Source organism: Alligator mississippiensis, chromosome 2 (assembly GCF_030867095.1).
Source record: "Alligator mississippiensis isolate rAllMis1 chromosome 2, rAllMis1, whole genome shotgun sequence".
NCBI lineage: Eukaryota > Metazoa > Chordata > Crocodylia > Alligatoridae > Alligator > Alligator mississippiensis.
Window position 1 is genome coordinate 299747008 of NC_081825.1, and position 13809 is coordinate 299760816.

At 44.6% G+C, this 13809-nt stretch overlaps 1 protein-coding gene across 1 annotated transcript; it reads left to right on the forward strand.

The window, feature by feature from the left end:
- Positions 1-1282: 1282 nt before the first annotated feature.
- On the forward strand, positions 1283-12755 carry CNIH1 (cornichon family AMPA receptor auxiliary protein 1). The gene is made up of 5 exons (XM_019495756.2): positions 1283-1418; positions 4683-4751; positions 8010-8122; positions 9283-9426; positions 11030-12755. Exons 1-5 carry the CDS (start codon positions 1338-1340, stop codon positions 11055-11057), a joined length of 435 nt encoding a protein of 144 aa, XP_019351301.1. The 5' UTR covers positions 1283-1337; the 3' UTR covers positions 11058-12755.
- Positions 12756-13809: the final 1054 nt, after the last annotated feature.

Consider the following 13809-nt stretch of genomic DNA (forward strand, 5'->3'; position numbering starts at 1 on the left):
TGTGAACGGAGCCGTCCTGGGCTCGTGGCTGCACCAGGACCTGCAGCCTTTGACTGCTGGAGGCAGAGGAGAGGGAGCGGGCACAGCGCAGGGCAAGATGGGTGGGCAGTCTGGGGAGAGGGTGATGGCACATTAGGGCCGCTCTGCATACAGACCCCTGACCCTAAGCCTGCACCAGGACCAGTTTCTCCTCCTGCCATCAGGGACCCACGGTTCTTGGGCCGGGGTCACGTGGCGGCCCAGAGGCTCTGGTTCTGGCGGGGCTGGCCCTACAGGCCCCACAGGGCGAGTCATGGGCTCCTTCTTTTCTAGGCCAGGTCAATCCCGCGTCAACCACCGGAGGAGGAAGGGGGGGGCCGAGGGCCGAGGCAGCGGTGCCCTGGCCTGGGGAGCACCAGGCTTGTGGCTCTGCAAAGAGCCTCGGCCACCGCTTCCCAGCCTCACTGTGGGGTGCTCCTGCCTCCCCGCGTGGGCTGTCCAGTGGGGCTGGGCCAGGGCCGGGCGTGGGAGGGACTGCTCCATCTCTGTACGCAGGGTGTCCAGCTCCGTGTGCCCCTGGGCGGCCAGAATAAAGCGGGCAGGACTGGCTCTACCCTGCTCCCGTCTCCTTGCTGTCTGAGGCAGAGCCATGGACCCAAAGGAGACAAGTGTGTGGTCCCGGGCGCGCCAGGTGCTGCACGCTGCAGGGAAGGCGAGGCTGGGGCACTGGCTGGCCACTCCCACAGGCGCCCTCCTGACATCCCCAGTGGGTGCTGGCACCCAGACCAGTCCCAGTGCCCCCGCGCGGTGTTCCTATTACAGCTGAGCAGCAGCGCCAGGCACGCAGGGCAAGATCAGGCGGGAAGTGGAGAGGAGGGGGACTGGGGCACGCGCTGCCTGCCCACGTGGCCTCTGCACAGCCGTGACACGGGAAAGGCATCGATCGGGAGCGCTGGTCTCTGCTCCTGGCCCGGGTCAGGGCTCTCCGGGCTGGGCTGCCCCTGGGTGCGGACAGCCAGGCGCCGGCTCGCGAGCTCGCCACAGGGAAGACGCGCGGCAGCCCGGCGCGCCCCGCCCACGTGGCAGCACGGAGCTGGGGGCCGCGCTGCTGTCACGTGGGCCCGGCAGGGGGCGGGGCATGGACAGGCCGGGGACGCCCCGCCCCTCAGCGCGGGCGGGGTAGCGCGCAGGCGCAGTGCCGGCTGAGCCCAGGCGGCGGTTGGCGGGGGGCAGGGGCGGTGCCCGCAGCGCGCCTGCGCAGAAGGCCCCATCCCGGCATCCCGCGCGCGGCGGCTCGTCGTCCTGCCCCGCCGGCCGCGCGGCCCCCGCCCCCCCCCGCCCCCGCCCCGCCGGCCGCCATGGCCTTCACCTTCGCCGCCTTCTGCTACATGCTGGCCCTGCTGCTCACCGCCGCCCTCATCTTCTTCGCCATCTGGCATGTGAGTGACCGCGGTCGGGGGCGGCCCGGGCCCCTCGCCCTGACACGCGTGCACACGCACATGCGCACACATGCATGCACTTGCACACACGTACGTACATACATGCACACGCACACATGCGGCCCGCCCAGGGAGGGGCGCGCGAGCACACTTGTGGTGTATTGGTTTACGACTAGGCGGAGGGTGCGCGCACTCGTGTAATAATCCACACAAAATCAAGTTACCAAGTCACCGAATTGGCCGCGCCGGTGAAATCAAACCCAAAGCGCGGCACATCGCGCGCAGCTCCTTGGGTGTGCTGATATTCGTGTCTCGACAGTTTTCAGTGTCTTTTTCCCCCTTAAATGTAAACAACGTAACACGCGATTGTGTATTATCTTCACATTTTTACGAACAGTCCATAAAAATCATGTTTGTTCACGTAACGCTTTGAATTCGTTTGGCTAAACCATTCACACCGCATGAAGTGTGCTGTGTTTAATTTTCTTCCTAGTCAGATATTTCAGTTCCATTACTTGTGGGTATTGGGACATAACACGAACACGGGGGTACTGGTTTAGTTTTGGTTACTAAATAGTCAAATAAGCATGCTGAATGAGGTCACGCTCTATTCTGGGCACTGGAAAATTTTCCAATTCAAAATTTACCGGAAGACCCACATCTCTGTTTATTCCCTCCTTGGGCACTGATGGGTCGGTCGCAGGTGGCATTTTAAAGCCATCCCTGAGCTCCCCAGTGTCGTTCTGGGGGAAACAAGGACAGGTGGGAGTACACGCTGCCGAGCGTCGCTCTTTGTCCGCAAGGACGAGTCCCGTTTCCTGCTCGTGTGCGGACAGGCCGTGCTCAGCCTCACTTCCCTGTATTACATCCGGGGCGAGGTTTGGGAACACTGAAGACAATCAATGCACGAGCGTCCGTTAGGTTTTTAAAGGCGTGCATGCATTGCACGTGTTAACCAGAACGGGTTGAGTTGAGATTACGGTTCGTACGGGGTGGTGTGGACCAGGACGATCCTCCCAGCCCCGTGTCTTCATGGTTCTGCGATAACCTGGCTTTTTACATGTGACTGCTTCCATCTGCGCTGAAGACTACACGTGCTTCCCAGGGTGTTAGCTTAAACGTTTCATTTGTTTGCTACGAGAGTGCTTTTTCCAGTGCAGGGCACAGCAGGTTTAACACTTCCTACTAGGGGTGCTCAGCCTCCAGCCTGTGGAGTATGCATGGCCTGCAGAGCAATTGCATTTGGCCCACAGGGTGGGTAAATGTGGTGGTTGGGGAGTGGGGGCAATGAATACAGCTTCCCTCCCCTCCGCCAAATTCCCAAACCCCTCGCAGATGGTTGCAGCTGGGCTATGCCCCCTTCCCCAATGGGGCTGGGCCACATCCCATCCCTCCTTCCGCCTCCCCCTGCCTGGACAAGCCCCCTCTCCAGCACGGTGCTGGGTCAAGCCCTCTTCCCCTTTGGGGCTGGGTCAAGCCCCCCTGCCCTGTGTGCTGTATTTAGGATGGCCATCAAAGAGGACAGTCTGGTTCTCTATTGATATGAAACCGGATGCCTTTAAGTTCTCTATTTTTCTCTATTTTTGGATGAAAAATAGAGGACGTAAAGGCGTCAGGTTTTGTATCAATGGAGGACAGAGTAGTGGAAAACTGGAATGTCCTCTATGATGGCCACTGTAGCCATATTGGGGACCACTGGTGGGATCTGGCCCATGGGCAGATGCTCATCTCGCCCCCGGAACAAGGTTGGGCACCACTGCTCTGCACTGCCCTCCTGCTGCTCCCCGGCGCGTGGGCCAGCAGCAGCGTTTGGGACCTGAGTGGGGTTCAGCTACTTTGCTGAGCGCCTGTTGAGTGGATCCGCTGTAGGAAAACACCAGGGACCGGTAACAAAGCAGGCCTTCAGGCACACCTACAGGTTCTTATTCTTTAATAACTGTCCTGCGTTACGTTCACTGCAGGACACGAGAGTAGTGTTTATTGGTTTAAACCAGCTTTGCAAAATTGTCATGAAAACTTGCCAGCTCAGCTCCTTGGTGATGAGATGAAAATCTGCCGATACTCATCTATGGATGAGTAATGTTCTCAAAGGTTAACTTAGGCCAGATGATTTTTATTAAAAATATATTAATGCAACTGCAAGCATTTTGCAGTTCTCATAAAATATTGTTTTTACCTATTCGAGTACATGTTTAAAATATTATAGTCCTTCGACAAATCAATCGTGTGATGAAGGAGCTTTGTATTTTTTTTCTACCTCCTATTAAGATTTTATTTATTTTGTCTTGAATATTTATTATTATTTGAGAGTCATGTATTTTCAACCAGCCACAGAAAAGATAATTTACTTGTGGTACAGTAGGAAACGTAGCTTCAAGTGGGTATGAAATTCCTGCTCTTGCAGAGGAGCACTCGGATGAAAATGCATCTTTGGCATCCCTTTTTAGCTTCGTAACCATCTCAGTTAGCCTTTTATTGTAATATAAAGGATAGTATGTAAACTTGTTTTGGTGTACACTGAATACAAGTAATATTAGTGCTGATTATGTTATGTTTAATGTTCTGGTTCTCTTAATTTATAGTTCTTGCTTTTGTATCATAAACGTTTGTCTTAGTTGGTGCGGTGATTTTGACCATGTTTCCGATTGGTACTCTCATGCTTTCCTAAGCATCTGTTTACATACAAAAGCTCTGTCATCCAAAAGGTTGTTGACCTTTTCCTGATGCATCTCCCTTCCCAGCCATCTCTGGCTGCAGCACGCACACTCTGACCACAGATAAGATGGAGCGGTTAGCCTCTTTTAACGTGAAGATCACTTGCTTTTAATTACTTGACTGGCATAAGTGTCGGGCATGAACCAGAAACCAAGTGTGCCACATCTGCAACAGCTTGATCTGTTTATGCTCCAGGGATATACTTTGTGAGATCAAACACTATTTAAAGTGACACTCAGCAAGGTTTTTTTTTCTTGGGGGAGGGAAGGGGGGGGGTCAGTGAAGGTATAGTGCCACAGCTTTTTGAGTGCCTAAAATACCTAAAAGAAGCTGAATGAATTAGAATTTGCTTGCTTTTCTGTTAAACTAAAGCAGACCTGTTTCAGACAGCCTTTAGCTATAGGTTACTTGGTTTGTGGAATCATTTCTATGCGGGTAAAGAGGACACGTTTCATTATTCGGCTCCATACCAGTAAATGGATTTGCTGTGCAAGATGTTTATTAATGCTTTCGGTTTGAAGAATCCTAACTGTTTCAATTTTATTCTAGATAATAGCATTTGATGAACTGAAGACTGATTACAAGAATCCCATAGACCAATGTAATACACTGAATCCTGTAAGTTACGCGATCAAGAGTTCCTCTTTACATAGATGTATACACTATTTCTTAATTTAGTTGTCTCAAGCAAATAAAAAAAGGTAATGACAATTCTGCTTGGCTAGTAACACCTAATTACTGGAGCTTTTCCTCTCAATCTTGAATATTCTGACTATTATTAATCTGCTGGTGATCTTGTCAGCTGTCCGTACTAACGTTCTTTCAATCTGCTTTTTACATTTTCGGCACAAAGACAGTTGAAAAGGTCAAAAAGATTAAAAGAGTCAAAATTGCATTAAAGGTGTGTACTGCTTTTTAGTTTAATGTTTCAATGCCACTTTCCTTTCATTTTGTTAGGAACATCTGTATTACTATTTTAAGATGTTTTGTTTAGTGTGCTTGTTCATCTGCCTGTACTGTCTGTTCAGGTTTATAAACTTCATGACCTTTCATATTCTGTGCCAAATAATTTTGCTTGCTTACCCAGTAAAGTGAGGGAAACTGTTATATGCCTCGAGTCTTTATTGAATAGCTGCAGTATTTGGAGACACAAACCAGTGGTATTTCTCAAGTCAGATTTACAAAACGGTTTGAATTCGATACTCCAAGGGCCTAGTTTACTTTTTAAAAAAGTGTTGACCAAAAAAATTCTGATCTGGCTTGATGATTTTGGTAGGTGTGCGTCACACAGGAGTCAGAGAGAGGGCGTTGCCTCCCCTTATTTTGTTCTGTGTTCAGGAAGGTACAGTACAGCTGTGTTGTTTTGGACGCGGCTCTGATGAACCTTTATTTTTTTTTAATGACTGGCCTCAAAAGCACATTTAGTTTGGGGTGTTGCAGATGCAAGCAGCAGTATAGGAGATCTTGCTGACGCATCTGTATTTTGGTAAAGCAATAATTCTTTGCCTAGTCTCCACCCCTTTCTGTCCATTTTATTTTAGTTGGGAACAGCTCGATTATGATAGCGGGAGAAGTAGCACAGTGGTGAAGTTATGCCTCTGGGTTTTGGCACTGTGAATTCATGTTCTTTAGAATTAAGTAAATCGCACCAACAGGTGAGGTATTGAATTCAAAACTGAAGCTGAAGAAGAACGTCTGTATTCAATACAGGCTGTGTCACTTGCCAGAAAACATTACAGAATGAGTAGGAGGAAGGGGATCATACGAGGAAGGGTTAATTTTGGAAAATAGTATTTGGTGCTTGAATGGACGTGCATCTAACAGTTTCCCTTGCTCGGTCTGTTTTGCAGTCATTTCTGCTATAGTATGGGGGAAGGCAAATACTCATTACATTTATGCATTATGATCTTATCAAAAACTTTAATACAAGGGTACTATACTGTGCATGTTTAAAGCAAATATTTTATTAACCTAATGTTAACATGCATGCATGAGGTGTTGATTATACAGTAGTTTTGTGTTGATTGAAAATCTTAACAGTATTTACTGTGTTAGTGGGAGTAGATTAGACATGAAAAGGTAGATTTAAATCCAGACTCTTCATGTAGTGTGGTAAATTAAATGAATCCTCCGCAAATACCTAAAAGACATGGGAGTCCTGTTCTGAGAGAGAGAAATTGTAGGGGAAAACATTTTTGGTTAATGAGAAATAGGTAAGATAGCACTTCTGTATGGTGTGATGAGGTTTTCTCTCTCTCCTTACATATTGCCATTTTCCTTGGCTTATGTGCCATTGATTACTAATTTTCTCTCTTCTCAACGTTTAGTTTGTATGGTACTGTTCTTTCTCCGAATTAGACTAGTTCCCCTGTAGAGTTGGAAGGAAGATAAAATACTGTGATAAATATGCCACAGACAGTTTGCCTGTGTCATGTGGTGGCGGGGCAAATACAAACGTTGAGGGAGATTCATGCCTGTGATGTAGAGTCGATAATTGTAGATTTTAAGCCTAAAACACAGGTGTCTTGGTATGCTGCCAAAGACACTTTTAGTTTAAATACATTAATTAAATTTTAAAAGCTCTACATAGTGAGGATGTAAGAGGAGAATTTGTTTCACCTAAGTAAAGAGCTTTGACTAGTTCTTTGTCTTGATGGAAGTTTGTATTTAATAATCTGTTATTTAAAGAGTCAGACTATAGGGAACACAGCTTTTTTTGAGTTTATAGAGATCTAATTAGATCTTTTAGGTGTTTGAAAAAAGTTCTTGCTTTTAGACATGTAATACAAACCTGCAAAACATTGACACTTCAGTCAGTCATTCTGGACTGAAAAATGGGACAGTATCCAAGAACGAAGTTTTCTCGTGTGTGCACCTCTAGCTTGGTTAGTACTTTTACCTTGAATCTTATGATTGATTTATTTCTGGTAAATTCTTGCTTGAAATATAGCAGTTGGATGTTTTTGCATGAAAGAGGTCATAGTTGTTGATCCCACGTTGAGCATTTCAAAGATAGAAATGAACTTTTCTTGAGAACTGTGTTAATTTAAGAGCATGAATGGGTAGTCCAGTTCTTGCTGGGTTATTGGCCTTGGTATTCTTGTAGTGGATGTAAGGTTTTGCATGAATTTAATCTATAAATCTTTTCCCATATCCTTTCTTTTAGTAGCATTAATGCTGTATAACCTGACGTCTTACACGTTCCCTAGTCTGAGCGTAGTCTAGTTTCAGCGTTACTTTTGTTGATTTTTGCCATTAAAAAGTAGGCCTCTGGGGTATATAAAAGGTGCATAAAGGAATTGAAACTGTATATACATTGCACTGTTGTTCCCTCCTACACTGCAGAAAGCATAATGCTTGTATTTGTGCTTATTGATGTGCATAACAACGTTACTACTAGTTGTGTCTGATAGTGCTGTGCACAGGAAATAAGGTTTTGGTAACAGTCTCCGTTGTATAGTTTTTCCAAGTTCAAAGCTTCCAAACGTAAAATAAAAATATCCTCTTGCACATAAACTGGTACAGGGAGCATATTTCCTGTTGATATTTCTATATTGCATGTGAAGAAATATCTTAATGTGCTATTCTGTCATGGGGGGCTATTATATGAAACATGGAAGCTGTTAACAGTGCACTTAGTTATTAGAAGCAATGATAACTTCTCTAATCTGGGCATTGTGTCATGTACATTTTTTTGTTCATAAATATACCAACATTTATATGGAGATATGAGGCATAATCTGCTAGTTGCTGTTTTCACTTTCTGCAGTTTACTTGTTCATGTAATTCTCCCTATTTCTTCTAAATAATAGTATTCAGTTTTTCATCGATGATTTACTTCACTTGAATATTCTGATGTGTATCTTTCTTTTCCAGCTTGTACTTCCAGAGTACCTCATCCATGCATTCTTCTGTGTTATGTTTCTCTGTGCGGCAGAGTGGCTTACTTTGGGTCTCAATATGCCTTTGTTGGCTTACCATATTTGGAGGTAATATTGATAAGTCTGACACCTTGATTTATGCTAATTATAATTCATTCTCCAGCTGCAGTACTTCCTCCTTATTTTCCTATTTCTCTGGCAAAAAAGCATAAAGGCACTTTGTGATGAGATACTGAAAAATCTTACTTTACAGGTATGAATCAAATTAAAGACTCTTGTTTTGCCTTTCTAAGGGAAAACTATTCCCACCTTAATAAACAAGAATAAGTACTGCCGTGCATGTCTTAAATGGTGTTGAAGCTTCCAGCGCCATTCTACATGAATCTTGTTTAACACATACCGTATTTATCGGCACCTAGTTTGAATTGAAGACGAGCTCCCAATAATTAGATCCTGTACATGGAAAATTACTGGAGGGCTGTCTTCAATTTATCCCTGCCAGAGCTGCCACGTGCTCTGTGTGATGACTGTGGGTCCAGCTCCAGCCCCTCGCTGGAGCTACAGCAGCCTCCCTGTTAGTGCATAATCTGCACTACTGACCTCTCTCCTTGCACACAGACATTGCGTGGTCTCACCTGCAGCATGTGGTCTTCCCCACGTGCTGCTCCCCCTCTGCACCACACAGTCACCCCCATGCTTGCACACTGCACACCTTCTCCCCCGCCCCATGAGCCACCCTGGCCAGACAGCAGTGGTGGTGGCAGTTCTGGCCCCCTACTCTAATCCAAGATGAGACTTCTGTTCCCTACCATGGTGAATGGGGGGGGAGACACCTCATCTTGGATTCAAGTAAATATGGTAATGACTACCAGCACCAGCCCCTAGACCATGTTGTTCTTGTTACTCTCTTTCACATTATTTTTCAGTATTTTATTTCTAATATAATGTGATGCCTGAAATTGTACATACTATTTTAAAGGATCATCTTGTCTACTCTTGGTCTAGTACTGTGCAAAAGTGCCCTGGCCCAGGGTGCAGGGCATTTGTAGCATCTAGAACCCATCAATGAGCAGAGCATTAGTTTGTGGGCTCAGATGTTGCTGTTTGTCTGTTAGCTGTGACTAGAGTACATGTTCTGTGCAGTTGGAGATGTGCAGTTCCTTGCATAGTTATATTTTGATATTGTTTGGAACAGCAAAGGAGGCCTGCTTTTTCTTTAACTCCCCACCCTCCCCAAAACTTGCTTCTAACCTAATGTGTTCTTCCAGGTATATGAGTAGACCTGTGATGAGTGGACCAGGTCTATATGATCCTACAACAATCATGAATGCAGATATTTTAGCCTACTGTCAGAAGGAAGGATGGTGCAAACTAGCATTTTACCTTCTATCATTTTTTTACTACCTATATGGGTAAGTTATTTTCTCTTCCACTTGATTCTTAGACCTGAACTTTTGTTTGGGCTCAGTCTGTAGGGAAAAATATATATTATTTTTTAAGAGAATGCCCAGTACCACACATCTCAAATAATTTGTTGGGGAAAAAAAAAAAAGAAATCCTAGCTGGGGAAGTAAAGTTTTCCTTTTTTAAAAGAAATATAACCCCTGTGTCAATATTCCTTCAATTTTAAGATGCGTCAAAGACTCAGAAAGCCAGAAAACTTGGCACCTTTTTTCTTTTAGAATATGCTTTACAATAAAAATATTGGGATTTAATCAAGGTGAAGTATCACCATTTTAAAAGTAATGGCTTCTTTGGTTAGAGTTAGTTTTGTAAAAACATGAAGGTAAAATGGTAACATAATAGATGAGAAGATACAGATTTTATAAAAGCAGAATCAAACTCCAGGAAAAAATAATGGGTGGGGGTAGAAATCTGATACGGGTAGAGTGCCGCAGTACAACTGCCCCATGCTGCATCTGTTAGCTGGTCGTTGTGCAGCTCAGCACTTTGATTTAATCATACAAAAAGATGATGGAAGTGTGTTCATGCTTTAGTAATTTTTTTTTTAAATGCATTTACGAAGCTAGTAGAGGACTCCCCATTGCTACTGTTTGTTGATCTGGGTGACCAGTGTGTGCAATATGCCTGTCGCTTCCTTTTTCAAATGCCATTATTTTCGTTAACTTAAAGTCATGGTGGCCTACTTGTTTTTTATTTTAGAACTGGAGAAACATATTCAAGTATAACTAGAACGAGGGACCTACCTAGATCACAGCAGAAGTTTGTAGTACAGCAGCGCCTTTAATCTCGCTCTTTTTGCTGTGCACCTTCCCCTGCCACTGAGTGGCCGAGATGCAATTAATGCCATGGTTTTTGCCTCTGCCACTCGGTGGTCTGGGGCAGGGTGCAAAAAGAGCAAAATGAAAGGTGCTGCTGCACCGCAACCGTCCACCGCAATTTAGTTGGGTCCCTATGTATAACCTAGGTGTCTGATTATGTATGTACCGGAGAGGAGAGTTAAGCTTTGCTTGTTAATAAAATGCTTGATGATTAGGGGTCTACTTAAATTGCAGCAAGGCCGAATATTTTTTGTGGCCCGCTCATAGGCTGCAGAGCCAATTTCATTGGGATTTCATGGTGCCCCTCCTCCCCACCTTGGTGCTAACTTGGCAGAAAGGCCCCACTCCTTGGTGGTAATTGGTAGAGAGGGATGAAAAGATGGCTACCATCTTGTTTGCTGTCTGCCCTTCATGCTGCCCTGCCGCTCAGTGCTGATGGATGGAGAGGCCCTGGCTGGGGCAGGGGGGACAAGGGGGCAGCCGCCATCTGCCCTTCATGCCGCCCCGCCAGCCAGTGCCTTCCCTTCCCAGAGTGAGGACCATTGGCTCCCACTGGGGAACCAGCATTTTATTTTTATCAAGTTTCCTTTTGTTGACTTTTGAGGACAATCCCAGATTTCGCATTTCCACGAAATCGGTGAAACTGAATTAAGTAGGTCCCTAATAATAACTAATCCAAAGTGTTGCAGCTAAATAAAAACCTGATGTATTTCTTTCTTTCTTTCTTTTCTAGCATGATTTATGTTTTGGTGAGCTCTTAAGAAGAAACTTGGCAAACTTTGTTCCAGTTAAGTGCATGCAAAAGCCACGAAACAAAAGGATTCTTCCCAGCAAGAACCCATTACCAAGATTTAACTATGGAATCCAGTGATCCCAGCTGTATTAGGAAAAACAAAATGACTCCCCCATTTTTAAAACGTTTCCACGCTTTCTCCTTGTGGAAAGACTGTTTTCTTATATTTTCCTGGGATGCTGAAATTAAAAAGAATTAGGTGTAAATTAGTATAAAACAATTACCTCCTGGTTTTGAGCAGTTTTGACTTTGCACTCCGTAAGGAACAGCCATAATTCTTCAAATAGCTATTAATTACTGACTGTCCTTAGTATTCTAGGATTTTTTGTTTACTGGACCTTGTAGTGGCTCATTTTGGACTTAACAGCTCCACCTAACTATAAATCAGCTGTAGATATCAAGTGCTTCTGAAGGACTGAAAGCTTTGTGTATGTTATCTGTAGGTAACCTCACTCTCTTCTAGACGAATACCTGGAGACACTTGCAGAAAGAGTAGTTCTATTTTTTACTATTTGGATAATCTTTCCCTGTATATGCATGGTTCAGAAATTTCCCATCTTTCCACCAAACGCTAACTGTCCTTGCTTTAATTTTCAAGCATCCGTCCTTGTGATAGGACAAATTATGACTTGCCTGGGAGGGAATGCCTTTTGGCGATTTTCTATTTTAAATGTTTGTGCAACAGTCTTAACAAATTGGCTCATCCACAACAGCATTGATCAAGTCCAGTGGTAAAATACTCCTGTGAATTCTCAACAGACATTTCCAAGACAGAAAGTGAGTTTGTGAAACTGCCCTGCTGTTCCGTAGTGCAATCAATAAAATATCTCAAATTCAGAATTTTTTTTTTCTTCAGTGCCTTGGTTTGAAAAAAATGAGTTGCATATTGAATTCCTCTGCTTAATTCATGCCAGCTAATGACATTGCAGTCTTTACATTTAATATACAATTGGAAAGAGATTTTATGGAAAATGAAACTGCTGATTTATAAGCTTGTTTCCTGGACTTTGTGTTGGCCTGCATGTAGACAGTCTTAGTGCAGAGGTGTGGAGAATAGCTATTTCATAATACGTTGATAGTATGTCACAGTTCCTCTTGCTGTGTGCCAGCAGTTAATTTAGCTTGAGCAGCTTCAAAACCTTGCCCACTTCTTCTACTTGATCTTAAGGTTACAGGACAGGGAAATGTCACTAGTTTTTTTAAAACATGTTTACAGAGGCTGGCACGTGTCCCTTTTGCTGTTGCGGGCCAGATTCTTGTGTGCAGTCTAGCTTGCAAGCTGACTGTCGAATGGGGATGGATCCCCTTCAGTGGTGAAAGTGGCTTCTCTCCTTACCTCCACAACGGGAGCTTGGCCTGTGCTGTGCTGATCTCCCAATTTCTGCTTTGGTTTCATGAAACCGGCAGCTGGTAGAATTGAGACCATCTTTTAATGAGTACATCGCCCCAGCGCACAGCACAAGTGACCAAGAGGACAAAAATTAGCAGGATGCGCCCACAAAGCATTCCACCCCCCTTTGATCTGTGCTGCTTCAGCTGTAGTTCAGGAGATGGATCTGTGTTTTCTTCTGTTTCACGTAGGACCGAGGAAGCTGTCAGCAAAATGCAGATTGTCTTCTTACAGTCTGGAATAAAAGAATCTGAGCACGCTCATAAATATACCGTTTTCTGTGTGGATGGTGATTTTTGTGTGTTTGTTTCCTGCAAATCATAGGAAAGAACTAAGAGAATACATGCAAGCTCCACAAAAACAAAAAAAATCCAGCTGTGGTTTCAAGCATCCTTGTAAAACGTGCGTGCTTGGGGGGTGGTGAGGAGGGATGAGAGAAGCCATCGCTCTTCCTTCACCGCCCGTTGTGGTGAGAAGTACCTTTGGAATGAAAAAAATGTTTATCTTCTGTTTTAATAAATATAATGAAGCCAATTATACACAACTGAGGATTGAATTGAGGCATTCTAATGATAAAGTAGGAGTGATTTGTATTTTCTTGCCCAAGACCCTGGTACGGTATTGGATCTTTAAATTATGTGCACTGATGAGATCATTGTCGGCTCTCTTCAAAAAGGATTAAACTGTCCTTCCTATTTTCTGTTCCTGCCCTTCGAATGGTTTAAAAATGAATTTCCTTGCTGCTCAGCAGCTTGTCAAGATAGCTTGTTTCACAGCAGTAGATGAAAGTTAACGTCTTTGCTTTTGCCGAGTCCAAGCTGTCATGGTTTTCAAAAGCTTCTTGTGCCTTAATAGCTTGTTTTCAAAAATAGCATTATTGTGGTGTTTCTAATTTTTGCTCTGCCTTGAAAATTGATGAACTACTCGACCAGCACTTTCAAGTGTACCGTGGTCCCTGCACCGAATCCTAAGCTCCCCAGGGGGTAGGGCTCTAGGAGTGCTGTATCTGCTTTTGGCTCTTGAGGTCTTCAGTAGAGGCCCAGTGCTCATGTTGAGTCTACACATTTTTGTATGTGAGCTTTTGAAATCTGATCTGTCATCTTCGACAGTTTCAGATTCTGGGATTAGCTCATGAATGAGGTTCAATTATGAACTCGGATCCAAAGCTCGCCTTAGATTCAAAACCCTGGTTTGGGCCTTATCCATTGGCTCTTACTGTGGACAGAAACATAAAAGTGACCTCTCACGGTTCATCTTCAAGATAGTTCCTGCAACCTTTAGAGATCAGAGGAGTGAGGGAAGAAATGGTTTGAATTATGATTTAACCTGA

Coding starts and splice junctions, on each gene's coding strand:
- CNIH1 (XM_019495756.2), top strand. CDS start 1,338: ATGGCCTTCACCTTCGCCGCCTTCTGCTACATGCTGGCCCTGCTGCTC. Junction 1,419..4,682: donor TCTTCTTCGCCATCTGGCAT/GTGAGTGACCGC, acceptor ATTTTATTCTAG/ATAATAGCATTTGATGAACT. Junction 4,752..8,009: donor AATGTAATACACTGAATCCT/GTAAGTTACGCG, acceptor TTTCTTTTCCAG/CTTGTACTTCCAGAGTACCT.